Here is a 14,417-nt window from a genome sequence, read left to right on the forward strand (position 1 = left end):
TGTATGCGTGTGGCGGTCTTCAGTTAATGACTAGCCTGTAGTGGTTCTGAGCTATCTTATCTTCAGCATCATTAACAGAACTGCCATTAGCCTAGCATGTGTGCACAGTCTTCAGAAGGATTTTTCTGTTGTTGCCATAAGGTAGTACTAAGTATTTAGCTACAAAATGCCATGAGGGGAATTGTGAAAATTTGTGCAAAGTCTACTAAAGCATGGTAGCACTTCTCATCTTGCCCCTTTCCCCCTTAAAGCAAAATGGCAATGTATCTTGTGTAATTAGGGTTTTCAGAGATGGTTTTAAAGGGATAGTTCAACATTTTGGCAAATTGGCCCATTCTCATAATCCCTATATTCTTAGGAGTAGGTATGTATGTTACATTTAATTGTAGGTGCAAGCTATTTTTAGAACGGTAGAGCCGAACCAAGAGCTGCTCAGAGCTATGCTACGGAGGCTAATATTTCTTTGTTTCCCTCATCAAACTCATTAAATACACAATCCAACAACTCCAAAACGCACTCGTGGACAACATTCACCACGCTATGAGTTAACGGAACGTCAGTGATTATGGCAATGGACCAATTTACCAAAGTGTTGAACTATCCCTTTAAATGTAAAAAAAATCCACCGTTGGAAAAGGTTAAATTAAAAACAAACCATAACAAAGAGCTATTCACTCGCTGCTTTTTGCATCCATGGCTACAGGTTACTCACTGTGCAACAATGATTAACAACATTTCTGCACCGTCATGCTTTGGAGTGCAGGGAAAACAGATGTATGAGCAGCACAGTGTCTGAGTTTATAACCCCAACACATTTCTAATTGCAAGCAAAAATGAAAGGGATAACCAACTGCTTGGAGTTATCCGGAGTCTATTGGTATTGTGGGAGAATCTCTCTCTGATGCCCAGTGTTTAGAGTTAAGTGGAAGGCCTCTTTGTCGGACAGATGTGAATGATAAAAACAGCCTGCTCTGGGACCTCGCTGCCCATACTGCTCTAATAGGATCCATGCAACCACAGAGGAAGCTGGTTCTGAGGCAGAACACCACACATGAAAGCTTTCATCCTCCGGGCCTCGCCATTAACAGCTCACTTCCTCTGATAACTGAACTGGGGCCTGGACTGTCAGTCAGAATGGAAATCAAAGATTCTTGTCCAGTTTGAAATCCCAACAGTGCTGCTCAGCTCTCGTTATTTTTCCAGGTGACACTGTCACCGTGATTTGAAATGAAATCCACCTGCCTGCCACTCCGCTCGCGATTTGTTTTGGTTCTGTACTTTTCCAGAGTGTTCCACGGTGGCATTTATCGCCGCTAGGCTGGCTGCTGCTGTGGAACAGAATGAGACCAAAAATGTGCTGTTTCTGCACAAACTCTGATGTAATTGGAATCGCCAGCCAAACTGTTTGGACAAGAAGGACTGACTGTTATCAATGAGTGAGAGTCTACAAGTCTTTCATCTGCAGCTCCAATGTTATTTACTGAGGCACAAGACAGGGATATTATCAGTAAATGGGAAAGAAGTAACAGGAAGTCACATATTACATTACAGATCTGAAAGCACTGTTGGCTTGTGTGCAGAACACTATCAGGCTCAGGACTGACCCAGTGAACAATATGACCAGAGAAGAGAACATGGGGCGTTGTCTTCAGTGTGAATGCCTCTGTGAATGGTGCAGTGTTAAATGCAGGTGGTGATCTAGGTGCAGTTATCCTGCTCATGTTCAAGCATGTTGGAGCAATTGTGCTAACTCCCCTCTCTGGAGACAGGCGTTGCTTTTCCAAGCACTGAACACACAGTGGGTTAATATACTGTAATAGCCATCATTACCACTGTAACTCATAGCCGGTGCTTATTAAAGAATCCCGTGCAGTTCATATTTTAGAGTAATTTTGTCATATCAGTAGCTGATTGGATGATTATCCCTGCAGTTAAAACGGATTGCTCCCTTTATATTCCCAGAACTGGATCTTCTGATTGGACTAGGGATGTATTTTATTTTATATTCATCCTGTGGGACGAATTTCTTCTCCAAAGTAAAGTATGACAAAGAATCTACATCATGCCAAGAACAGAAGCTGTAAAATAAAATACTCATATTAAAGGAAAAGTGGAGGCAAACCCATGTTTTAAGTGTAAATAAATGAAATAAAAGATGGAATATCTGTAAAAGTTCTACATAAGCACTTGAAAAGGCAGTGGACCTCCATCAAAGCAGACTTGTGCAGTGCTGATGTCTCAGAGGATGGTGGCCGACTGCCTGGCTGCTGTGTCTGCCTTTGTCTGCTGCTCTGTGACCTAAATAGGCAGCCATGCATGGTCTAATGGGAGACAAACATCAGGGGGGGGTCAGTAAATAACACCCCCAGCTTTTCTTTGTTTGTAGGCCACTGTTGTTGCACACCTCCCAACATGAATAACACACTTATTCCTGAATGGAACACCTTAGGGATCCGCACACTGACTCAACAGGGGGAAGGACTGTAGCTGCACTGTGAAGTAGCTCCAGTCAAAACTTGTCTGAAAATGTCAGGGAAAGCTCGTGGTATTTAGATATAGCTTCGTTAACAGCATGGTCGGCCACTTTGCTCCAGACCAAAAATATTTCCACAATTACTGGAAAGATTTCTATTAAGTTTTACACAGACGTTCATGGTCGCCAGAGGATGAATCATACTGACTTTGGCCTGATTCGCCGATGAGGTTCACATTTTGCTATTCAGTCGTGTCTTGAAAACTATTTGCTGGTTTTCCATAAAATTTCGTACAGATGCATTTTCTCCTCAGAATTCATTGTATTTATTTTTAACCTCTGATCCTGCACATGGTGAACATTTTACCTGCAATATATACGTATATATCATATAATATCCGCAATCATGATTGTGTTTATTCATTGTTGTGACTGTTTGTGTTGTTTGTTGTGCTGTGCTATCAAACAGTTTGTCTTGCTTTGGATATTTGTGCAGCTCTATTGGAAACTTTTAGCCCAAAACTAATTTCATTTGAGACAATATAGTTTATCTATTCCAATCTATTATAATCTAATCAAAACGTTAGCATGTTTGCATCATCACTATGAGTTTGTTGACATGCTACTGCTGTTGACATGCTGATAGTGGGAAGTCGACTCCTCTCAATGTCATTCATAGAGATGCAGCACTCTAAACTTTGCTCTGAACTTATAACATGTAGGATTTGAGATAAAATGTGAGCATAGAGCCCAGAACACTTCAATTATCTTATCTTATCATTATCTTAGGACGTAGGAGTCATGCAGAATCAGGGATAGAAGACTGAAACCATGACATTTCATGTTGTGCTGATCTGACTGATTGGATGGCTGATAGAGTGTATTATTGTAATGTTTGGGATTTGCCCCTCCCCCCTGCTGGTGGTTGTCAGGACTAAGTGCAGATCAAAGTGGTGCTCTGGTATAGGATCAGGGCCAGAGCTGGGCCATGTTGACGCTCACTTTGGGTTTATTTTAGTTCACCCTCTGGGTGGGGAACTCCAAATATTATGAAAGGAGGAAGTTGAGCAAGGTCTCCGACCAGCAGTCAGTGTGTTTCTGCTCTCTCTGGGCCCTCATTAGAAGCACATGTGGGTACGATGCAGAGCCTTGTCTTCCACTGTACCTGCCTGCCTATCTGGCAGGATTCCTGGAAGTGTGGAAGTGTGGCAGTAAGGCGTGTGTGCGCCCCATGCAAAGGGTCAGCTCTAGTGAAGGGGGGTCAGGCAGAGAGACTGGCAGTAATTTTTCCTTAAAGCCCAAGAGGATTACTTTGAGGGAGGAAATTCAAGTCAAGCTGTTACAGCAGTAATGACTCATGACAGTCTCGCCTCCCACATAGCAGGACTGAGAAGACTGTTTTCACCAAACCCTAGATTCTTATTACAATCATAAAAAATGATGATAAAAATGTCTAGATACCACTTCTTCCAGAGTTTATTCCCTGCAGAGCCCCCATGAGGGGATGGTCCGACACGAAAGCCAAATTCCACATAATAAGTCACCTAACACAGACTGTCAGCAAGTCCCACTTTATTGCCACCCTCACTGAAAGGTGCTGTTAACTTAACAATAGCAGCTTTTATAGTCCAAAGTGGCCTTACAGTGATTTCTCTGACCAGGAAGGAAAATAAAAGGTCAGATCAGATTGTCCTTTTGTAGCTGCCACAAGCGTTTTCAAAAGAGGCAAAGCTCCTTTCTTAATTACAGCATTACAGCATTCTGTTACATAACACTTTTGTGTTTGTTTGTTTGACTCGAAGCGGACCATAATGGTGCTTTTTTTTCTGTGTTCAGACGCTTGCAAAGAACAGCTTTTATTCAGGCTCCTCTTTACGTTGCCCTGGAGACAAATAACCGTTGAACATCATCGCTGCAGAAATGCCCCTACTCACTAAAACAGATACAACCCGCCCTCCCTCCCTCCCACGCACCACGCTGTATCAGCCTGGTGAAGTGGCCCATTAACGATGCACTTTTCTGATTTTCTAGGAGACACAAGTGTGCATGTGCACCGTACACGCCTGGTACTTCAAATCAGCCAGTGTTGGAGGATGTCTCTGTAGAAAAAATGAATCATTTACTAATTGTTTCTCTCTATTTTAACAAACTATCAGTGGATTTACTTTGGAAAGAGATCAGATCTGTAAGATTAAATACATGTTCTGCTTTTGTGTTTCTCCACAGGGAACCAGAGAGTGTCAGTGAGCAGTCTGCTGGTCTGTCACGGTCTGCTTCTGGTAGGGACCAACCTGGGAGTGACTGTGGCCCTCTCTGTCCCCAGACTGCAGGGGATCCCCAAGGTCACAGGTAACATTGACACATCACTCCATCCCATCTTCAAATGAAATTACATACTGGCCTCCAAACTAATCTTTACTTTAATCAGACACAGCCCATTACACTTTCCCACAGAAGTGGTCTGCTTCCCCAGACCTTTAGTTTGAACCCAAACGTATTCAGACAATAGAAATGAGCAATTGTTCAAATTTTTGCATTGGTAGCTGAAACATGTACATACAGCCTTTCCATGATCTTTTCATTTTTTATTTATTTATTTTACCTTTATTTTACCAGGCAAAACATTCGTTTAGTTTCATTTCGTTTATTTCGGTCAATACATGCCATTAAAAGAGAAGTAACAAACCAGAGAGAAAAACAAATAAAATAAAATAACATCGATCAGAGTAAACAATAAGTAAACAGAAAAAGAAAATTTATAATAGACATTTGGACCGAAAAGGCATAGGCTGAAGCATAGCTTATTACGCCTACCCTGTTACAACTCAAGTTAATTTAAAAAATTTAAAAATGTACAATTTGTTATTTATTAATAAAAGAAATAAGCAGTCACAAAGGAGTAAAAAGAGAGAAGCTGCTTGCTTTGATTTCCCTTTCTTCTTCCTTTCCTTTCCCTTCCTTCTTCTTCTCCTTTCCCTTCTTCCTCCCCTACTTCCTTCCTCCTCAAAAAATGAAGAAAAGAAAAAAGACAATCAAACATACAGAACAAAACAAAACAAAAATAGCAGCAGCATAGCACGTGTCACCACTCATTACTCTAACTTATATACATTACAGGTGTTCAGAAAAGAAAAATGAATTTGATCCCACTATGGGTCTTAAAATTAGTGTAACCAGAGACGTTCTAATCAGACGATGTAGCCCAAACATTGTGCAAAAATCTATGTTTGAGTAAATTTGGGGTGAAAGTGGGGTAGTTTTTTTTCGCATTGGATAATGTAGGCGCACAAATTATGTGTCACATTCACATTGCCCACAATTCATCAGCCAATGATATCAGGATCTGTCATCCGTTAATAAAATGGCTACCCTTGTTGCGATATAAACGCCTGAGAAAAAACGAGAACCACTAACCACCACCGCCACAAAACTCTCCTTCGCCTCTCCTCTACTGTCCTCCTCCAGATACGCACTGACATATATCTTCAAGAGGAGATGAAGTAGACAAAGAAGTTCAATGGTTTTGGCCCTTGAGAAGTTCTAAGATTATTCATAGTGAGAGTGAATTGTATTGCATGGTTGTGTGTTCGTTATCAAACCTTTGATAAAGTTGCAGGTCATTAGTGACACCAACAATGAATATAAAGGATAAATACTGATGCGGCTGCCCTTGTTGTCAGGTCGGGGAATGGTGTCCCTACACGCTCACAACGGACCGGTCAGATTCCTCACAGTGGCTGCCGCAGTGTGCAACCGGCCCTCAGGCCCCCTCCCCTCCACCGCTCCCCCCTCGGCCCAGCCGACAGAGACGGAGGAGGCGGAGAGCACCCAGCAGCCTTCAGATTCTGCCCTGGCTGCTCCTCAGGGACGAGGGGTGTGGCTGGGAGAAGCAGGCTGCACCACCATGGCTCTCCAGGACTCGGTGTCCTCCTCGTCGTGCGGCTCCCTAGCTCAGTCCCAGGGCTCCTTGGAGCACGGACCCGAGGACGGGGCCCTTTATGACATGCTACATGACCCGGTCCACCACCAGAGGGGCCGCCGCTCAAGCAAGGTGGACGTCAGCTCTCTGCTCGTGGTGTCCGGAGGTCTGGGTCATCGCAAGGTGAACAAAAAGACCAAACAGTCCCGGCACGACGACACCACCTCCACGATCATGATCTGGCAGATCCCCTTACTTAACATGTGACACCAAAAATACCTTGATAGGTTAGTAACATTCATTTCTATCAGGTACAATGTGAAGATTTGATTGCATAACAGTTGGATTTTATCTTTATTTTCTATCTTTTTTTCAGATGAAAACCGAAGTGCTGCACACAACTCGCATGAGGAGAGCTGATGTTACATGACACAAAACAACTAAATATGTTATTTAAAGCTGAACTGCATCATGCATTATTTCCACAAAGCTTCTAATGATGTCTTCTACCATAAAAGAACAAAGGATCGATAAAACCACTCAATCATGATGCTTGGTGCCAACAGACCAGTCAGAGGATATACTGTACTCATTACGGATGTATTAATTTGGAAACACTGAAAGGTCTTTAATTTCACAGTTGATGGTTGTTGTGTAAGGTGGTTAATACATTGCATTACTCCAGTGTTTGTGCCATGCCAGTGGACTGTATAGGACTGCAGTATTTAAATCAGTGTTGAAAAGAAATGACATTGTCCTGTTTGAAAGGCGTGTAAGGTAACGACGGGGCTTTGAAACTGTTACATAAATGTTTTCTTGTAAGATTAGGATTAGGTTTTAGATCGTCTGCAAAGGCCAGAGTTGTAAATATGAAGTATGACAACTCAGGATTACATGTGTAGGAGTTTTTGGGGTCAGAGAAAGTGTTTATATGGAATCAGATCATTTTACTAATGGACCAGCTTGTGCAGTGTTCCAACTATTCTGTTAACAGAGCAAAGGGATAAAAGGGTGAAATATCAATCACTGAATTAGTTTGAGAAGGCTTGAGGAGAATCCCTGGCTGGCCAGGTTTCTATTCATAAAGGGAAGAAAGAGTTGCTATCACCACAAGATTTTTTCTTTTCTTTTCTTTTTGTTCCCCCTAATGCATCTTTGTTTCTCACATAACGATATTTAAAAGACAAAAAGCTTTATACATTTGTCACACTTTGTACGTCTTTTATGTATATTAACAAATACATAAACATTGTTTTATTGAGCAAACTTGTGTATTTCATGTATGCGATTCTCTGAGAGCTCCCAATCCAGAGTGTCATGTCAACCGTGTGGGAGCTTTCCTGCAAGTTTGGGGAAAGTTGAAAGCCAAACACAATAACGATTTTTATCTTATTCAAAACAAGTAGCAGTATTGAGAGATAAAAGGTGGAGGAAATGGTGTCAGTGTGTTATTTTCCTTGACTCTGGAATAATCTTGTACTTCTGCTCCACTCCAACTGTGTGCAGCCATCAGTACATGCAGGGACTAGCAATGTGCCTGAGGGGCCGCAGGAACTGAGCCTGATACAGCTCTTCCTGGATTTCACTGCTCATTTCTCCCACTGCCGAACAGAGAGGGTCAAGACATTTTCTCTCTTGTGACGCCCACGTCCACTGTTGCACAACCATGTTTCACTATACTGTCAGTTCTAACAAAAACAGACAAGATGACTGGAGATTGGAGTTTTTCCCATGCTACAATCCACAGCACCCTAGGATGACTTAAACATAATCTGATCTGTTTTTCTTTTCTTTTTTTTGGTAGAGTCTAATATATTGATGTGAAGCTGAGATAATGTTTAACTTGTGTAACTAAACACTGCCTTGTATTTATTAACAAGAGGAGTAGAACATGGCGACGCCTCAGTCTCGGCCTGAGTAAGTAACCCAGTTCTCAGTTTGTCTCACTGGGTTTGTTGCCGTTGCTTGCATATCAAGACAATTCTGGGACTGGAAATCTTTTGTTTTCCCACCGACCCTGTGGTTTCCATGGAGATCCTCATTTTGTGCGTTTGTATCACTCCTCAGCGAGTCTTTGTTCTCTGAATATCTGACATTAAAACCTCCCAGTTGAATGCTGCCTAATCTCACGGGGCTGATAGTTGTGCGATGCCATAGCAGTGGCTCCGCTCTATTTTTGTGTTTGAAGGCCAGTTGTTAAGACGCGTGGTCTCCACAGAGAGGGGAGGTTACAGTCAGACCAGGGATGAAAACGACTGCTACTGCAGCTGCTGCCCTGTCACGATGTGCCTCTTCACATGTTGAGGGTGCTGTATGATGCTTCTGTCACCAGACTGACACAGGTGCACAGACATTCCTACTAATAAGGTGACTTTTCCATACAAATCACATGATGACTTTCACTACAGAGATGTACCTCTTGCTTCATCCTGATTGGTTCACACCATATCTCTATTGAACAGACAGTTCAGGGTCATCCTGAAAAGGAACCTATGACTCATGTTTGCAGAGCACAGAGTCAAGCTGACCTGAAGTATGGAAGTCTATATTGTGGTAAAGGTGAATGAGCATTTATTGATTTTCTAAATGTTACTGCAATACAAAATTCCTATGAAGGTAATGGAGTGTAGGCTGTTTATTTAATCGTATTTTAATGTGCACTAGTAGCACATAATATATATATATATATATATATATATATATATATATATATATATATATATATAATTCCAATAGGCTATATTATGAATATTTGATAATATTCATAATATAGCCTATTACATGGGTTATATTAATTACAGGTCACACTTTTATGATAAATGTTTGAGTTTCTGGTTGGGGTTGCTATTTGTGTGTGTATAGAAGAAAGGGATTTCCCATGTTTCCCCATCTCTGACCCCCCACCCACCCCTCACCCATCCATCGTGGTACCCGGGATAGGGATGATGCGTAAAGGAATGTCGCATCTCTTGGATGCGTCGGTACAGCGCGAGCACAACAGATGGAGCCTCGTGCTGTTGCGAGTAGGGTTAATACTGACTGAAGGGGGCGTGGTTTAGATCAATAATAACCGCCTCACTGTAGTCGTCTGTTTAAAAAAAAAGAGAGAGGAAAGAAAGAAAAAGAAGAATCACAGTCCTAGAAGCAGAGAACCTGTACCTCCACCAGCCAGGCACAGGGCAGCTCTGGTTTCCTACAGGAGAGGACGCTGGATGTAGGCAGCAGCAGCAGCAGCAGCAGCAGCAGCAGCTCTCCTCCAGCTTCCAACCCGGAGGAAATTACTTGGCGACTGCTGATCTGAAGGAGGTGCTGCGACCTGAAATGACTGTTTGATCGTCCCCCTGCCGCGCCTCCGCCGCGCTGCCCGGGGAGGCTGCCTCGCTGGAGCGAATGAAAAGCAGCAACAGAGTCCCAGAGAGTGGCAGGATAAAGGGGTGAGCGGATGGCTGGGATAAACGGGTCTGGGAAACCGTCGGTGAAGTAAACTCATCCAGTGGAGCGCAGCCCGGCCGCTTCATCGGGACTGCAACCGCCTTTTACGTAACAGATCTTTGTGGAGGGGACTGGCAGAGGGGGAGACTGCTGGTGCCGAGCGAGGAAACGCAGGTAGGTCACATTAAATGGACACAAATCTCCTCTGTGGATATTCCGATGTACAGTTGCAGCTATTGACCTCATTTACCTTTATGAATCGACCGAATCAGCTGATTCCTCATCGTTTGAGAGGACACGGGTGAATGCGGTGATCAGGAGTTTTCGATGCAATTACAAATGCCCTTTGCCCGTCATATTAGAGATTAATTCCCCCCGATCAGCGCAACAGCTAGTGCGCATGCGTTTGGAATATCTCAAGATTATCACAAATAACGGACAGGCTGGGTGATGGTTGCAGTAGGTTAGGTCGTGCTTTTTACAGCCTCAGGAAGCTTCATGTTGGCATTACTTGGATTTCATTGGTAAGATAAAGATGTTTGACATACATGGTCAATGTTAATGTTTTAGACTAATCGCTCATTAATACAGGAAATGTATTACACATCACAGTTGGCCATGGGCAACACAAAGTAATATTTTCCTGCAAATTTCATAGTTTCCAGGCTGTTCTACCAGAGAAATGGCGCCCCTTAGAGAATAAAGAAGTCTTTGCAGCCTCAAGAGTCTTTCTCCCAATTCTGTTCAGTGTTGGTTAAATTCTCGCCATGTTTTTTTTTCCCCCTGTAGGCGAAGAGAGAGGAGAACTGTCATAAGTTTTTCTGTCCACTCAGCATGATCGGCGAAGACGCTGTCACCCATCTCCACTGAGCACATCAACATGAATGAGGGCCGCAGGCAGGGCGGAGGGGCCATCACTGTGGAGGCTGATGTCATCCTCCATGCCGTGAACCCTGATCTCGTCACGCCCCCCGACAAAGACGGGAATTTATGTTCAGGTTATGTTCAGGGATTCCTGCAGGATGACAAGGATTTCAACCCTCCCTCAGTGTTTGAGAAGGAATACCTGTTGGATGGAAGACTGGTGGAGAATAACCATATTGATCATCAAAAAGGTAACGGCTCGTACATCTCAAGGGGTGATAAGTTTCACCTCTCAAACGATAAGGGAGTGCTAGACCTCCCTCTTCATACTGACTCCACTGTGTCCAATCATATCGCTGCCATGCAACAAAATTGTACAAGCAGTGAAATCCACAACGGCGCCAGAGCTAAAGTGTCTTACGGTGCAGATTCCTCTGTACGCTTGTTCAGCCAAGCCAAACAGGAAACTGATCGGTCGGTCCTAGAATCAAACCTCAGCCAGGAAGCTGAAAATACACAGGCTAAAAAAGAGCCTGATTTAGTCATCGAAGTTGGCGGGCAGACCATCAGCGCGCACAAGTCTGTCCTGGCAGAGAAGAGTGACTACTTCAAAGCGAGGCTGTCACGAGACATCCTGAAAGTGAAGGGAGTGACCTACAAGACGTTGTCCACGTTGATTGACTATGTTTACACTTCCCAGATGAATGTCGGCAAAGACAATGTCGTGGACGTCATCACGGGGGCTAAAATCCTTCAGATCCCCTGTGCTGTTCAGGCCGCCATGGACTCCATGTCTGAACAAATCAGTACAGGGAACTGCTACGAGATACTGACCATCGCCAAAAAGCAACGACTGAGCGAGCTGAAGGAGACGGCCTACGGCTTCATGAGTGACAATTTCCTCCAGATCCTCAAAGACCCCGCTGTGTACGGCCGTCTGACTGGATCTGAGAGGGATCTGATCCTGAAGAAGAGAATGGATGGGAGGAAGACTCTGATGGTGGCAGAGATCAATGATGTGTTTGACAGAGTTGGAAGCCGGCCGCCAAGTCGCTGCGGTAGCCGACCGCAGAGCCCCCTGTCTGTGGGGTCCTTAGAGGAGAGCCATATGATTTACTACTTTAATGAAACAGCGAATGACTGGAGACCTTTGACAGCGATGCCCGAGGACATAAACACTAAAGGGTGCGGGATCTGCACCATGTACAATTACCTGTTTGTGGCAGGGGGGATTAAGGGCTACGGGGACAAGGGGAAAGTTTCAGACAAAGTCTTCTGCTACAACCCCATAACCAACCGATGGGCTGAGATCAGACCTCTGAACCAGGCTCGTGCCCAGCTAAAGCTTGTGTCTATGGATGGCTACCTGTACGCCATTGGAGGGGAGTGTTTGTTTACAGTAGAAAAATATGACCCTCGCATGGACCGCTGGACCACGACAGCCCCCTTGCCCAAGGGAGCCTTTGCGGTGGCCCACGAAGCCACCACTTGCAGCGGAGAACTTTACGTTTCAGGCGGTTCTCTCTTCTACCGCCTTCTTAAGTACGATCCCAAGAGGGACGAGTGGCAGGAGTGTCCCTACAACAACAGCAGGAAGAAGTCCACCGACATGGTGGCTTTCAAAAGCTTCATCTACCGCTTCGACGTCAACCGCGAGGAGGGCATTAACGTGTTCAAGTACAACACCATAGTGAAAATGTGGCATGATTGCGCATCGCAGAGGCTTGGAAGTCATTTACCCTTCAGGTGTGCCGTTATTGGGAACTGCATCTACTGTGTGAACAAAGCCCAGACTCTCCAGTTTGTAGTGGAGGAGGAAAATGCCTACTTTGTTGAAGAGACGCTCAGGGCACCTCTGGAGGCCAAAGGCATTCTTTTCCCCTTTGTTCTCACTTTGCCTGAAAAGCCTGAAAAGGTTACATAGTGTGTTGTGTGGGTGCGTGTGTGTGATCCAGAATAACACAGTGCATATGTCATAGCAAAACTGGAATAAGCAGAAGACCTTGTGTACACTCTTCAATCAATGTCAGCTTTCTATCTCAGTGTCTCATTGCCTGCTTGCAATCGAATGTGTGTATTTGCATGGCAATTTAATGCGTCTACAGGGTTAAGCCTTAAAAACATTTTTTTTTTTTGTAGAATGAATGCAACCATATTTGTAACTGACTGTAGAATGACATGATGAAAGTGACTGTAGATAATTTTGTGTATTTCCTGTGTTCAGTTTTGTTTGGTGCAATTTTGTAGTTAGGGTAGATATTATTAGAGCATATTAACTAGTTTACTGGTGACTTTGGTAACAAAAACAAGTGTTTTGTTGAGAATTGTAGAAAAAAAAAACATGTATGGAAGCAGTTTCAGTGCGCTTTATGAACGATGCAACACAGGTTCTATGCAAATGAAACAGAATATACAGTTGGGTCTGTTGTGATGATGTGCTGTTTGGCACTTACCATGAGAGGAATTTGACTAGAAGGAGTACACTACTTCCCAAAGCCTGACCTGCATCGCTTTTCATTAATCCTGTGAAATATTGTCACATTACGATCAGTAAAAAACACACACTACTGTATCCGTCTTTGAAACAACACAAATACTCCTCCTTGCAAAGCATCTGTGGAGCACAATGCACATGGTACCTAAACATAATTCAGGGGACTATTCTTCAACACTACAATACATGAACTACATTTATTTTCAGATTCAGAATATGCTATTTTGATTATAGTGCCTATTCAAAAGTATAACAGTTCCTACATTAAGCACATTTGCCAAAGATGCATGCTGTCAGGCTATAATAAACCTATCAAACTTGCATATTGTATTTTCGTATACTGGATTAAGGTTAGTTAAGATGAAGTTCTTAAAAGCACACAGTCAAGTCAAAAAGGTAAAGCAGTAGTTTTCAAAGAGGACATCATGTTTGCTGCTAACAGACGTTTTCTGGAAGGTTTAGGAAACCCAGTCACTCAGATTACACAGGGAATCTTCTCTAATCTGTGCTTCAGATGTGAATCACAGAGCCAGCCGGCTCACCTGTTACCAGGACACTGTCCTGGTGAGGGCCTTCCCTTTAAAGCCATGGATCAAATCAGACCACTGTGCTTCATTTCAGCACGGCCAGGTCATGGCCTTCACTGCCTCCTCAAAGAAGTTTTATGACACTAATTAACAATGTTCTTTTTGCATCAGTGCACATTAATGCCAATTCTGCTCTAAATTTTCTTGTTTGACATTTCACAGTAGATGTTTGCAGCTGCAATAATACAGTGGGAGTTTTGTATGGAAGCTAATGCTGATATATTCTTGGAACACATTGCTTTTGATAATATTTGTAGAAGTGTCTCCATGCAGTCAGTGTGACTCGGACAAACTAGACATGGTTTTGATATTTTGGCTGGCTGGCTGGCATCTGTATTTTTGTGAATTTCTTTTGTAAGGATTTGGTAGTTTTGGATCTGCTGCTGTTCTGGACGGTAAAGTAATGCAACGCTAAGGCTTCCTGTTCATTGCATTGGAGTGGGCTAACAAATAAGCTGTTGGATAATGTTCATTGGTCAGAATTAAGTGCTTCAAATAAAATATTTTGTGTCTGAACATGATCTGGTTGTCTTAATATGTGTGGAGCAAGATGGTGAAGTGCAGCTTTGTCTTGGCAGGACTGTCACCTGACTGTCACACGTGGAACTGATCTGCCATCTAGTGGTCACTGACTGTAACAGCATAGAG

The 14,417-nt window shown here is 43.4% G+C and overlaps 2 protein-coding genes across 3 annotated transcripts in view; both read left to right on the forward strand.

The window, feature by feature from the left end:
* arhgef10 (Rho guanine nucleotide exchange factor (GEF) 10) overlaps positions 1 to 7,945 on the forward strand; it is a 54,811-nt gene extending 46,866 nt beyond the window's left edge. For both annotated transcript variants that reach the window (XM_083997691.1, XM_083997692.1), the window contains 3 exons: positions 4,700 to 4,822; positions 6,154 to 6,679; positions 6,769 to 7,945. In XM_083997691.1, the coding sequence (XP_083853817.1) occupies positions 4,700 to 4,822; positions 6,154 to 6,659 (629 nt within the window). In that variant the 3' untranslated portion in view covers positions 6,660 to 6,679; positions 6,769 to 7,945. The remainder of the gene's footprint in view (positions 1 to 4,699; positions 4,823 to 6,153; positions 6,680 to 6,768) is intronic.
* A 1,626-nt stretch (positions 7,946 to 9,571) lies between these two features.
* kbtbd11 (kelch repeat and BTB (POZ) domain containing 11) lies at positions 9,572 to 14,215 on the forward strand. Its single transcript, XM_083997911.1, has 2 exons — positions 9,572 to 9,998; positions 10,614 to 14,215. The coding sequence occupies exon 2, from the start codon at positions 10,705 to 10,707 to the stop codon at positions 12,610 to 12,612; it is 1,908 nt and encodes a 635-aa protein (XP_083854037.1). The 5' UTR covers positions 9,572 to 9,998; positions 10,614 to 10,704; the 3' UTR covers positions 12,613 to 14,215.
* The last annotated feature ends 202 nt before the right edge of the window (positions 14,216 to 14,417 follow it).

This window comes from Trachurus trachurus (genome assembly GCF_905171665.1).
Source record: "Trachurus trachurus genome assembly, chromosome: 22".
NCBI lineage: Eukaryota > Metazoa > Chordata > Actinopteri > Carangiformes > Carangidae > Trachurus > Trachurus trachurus.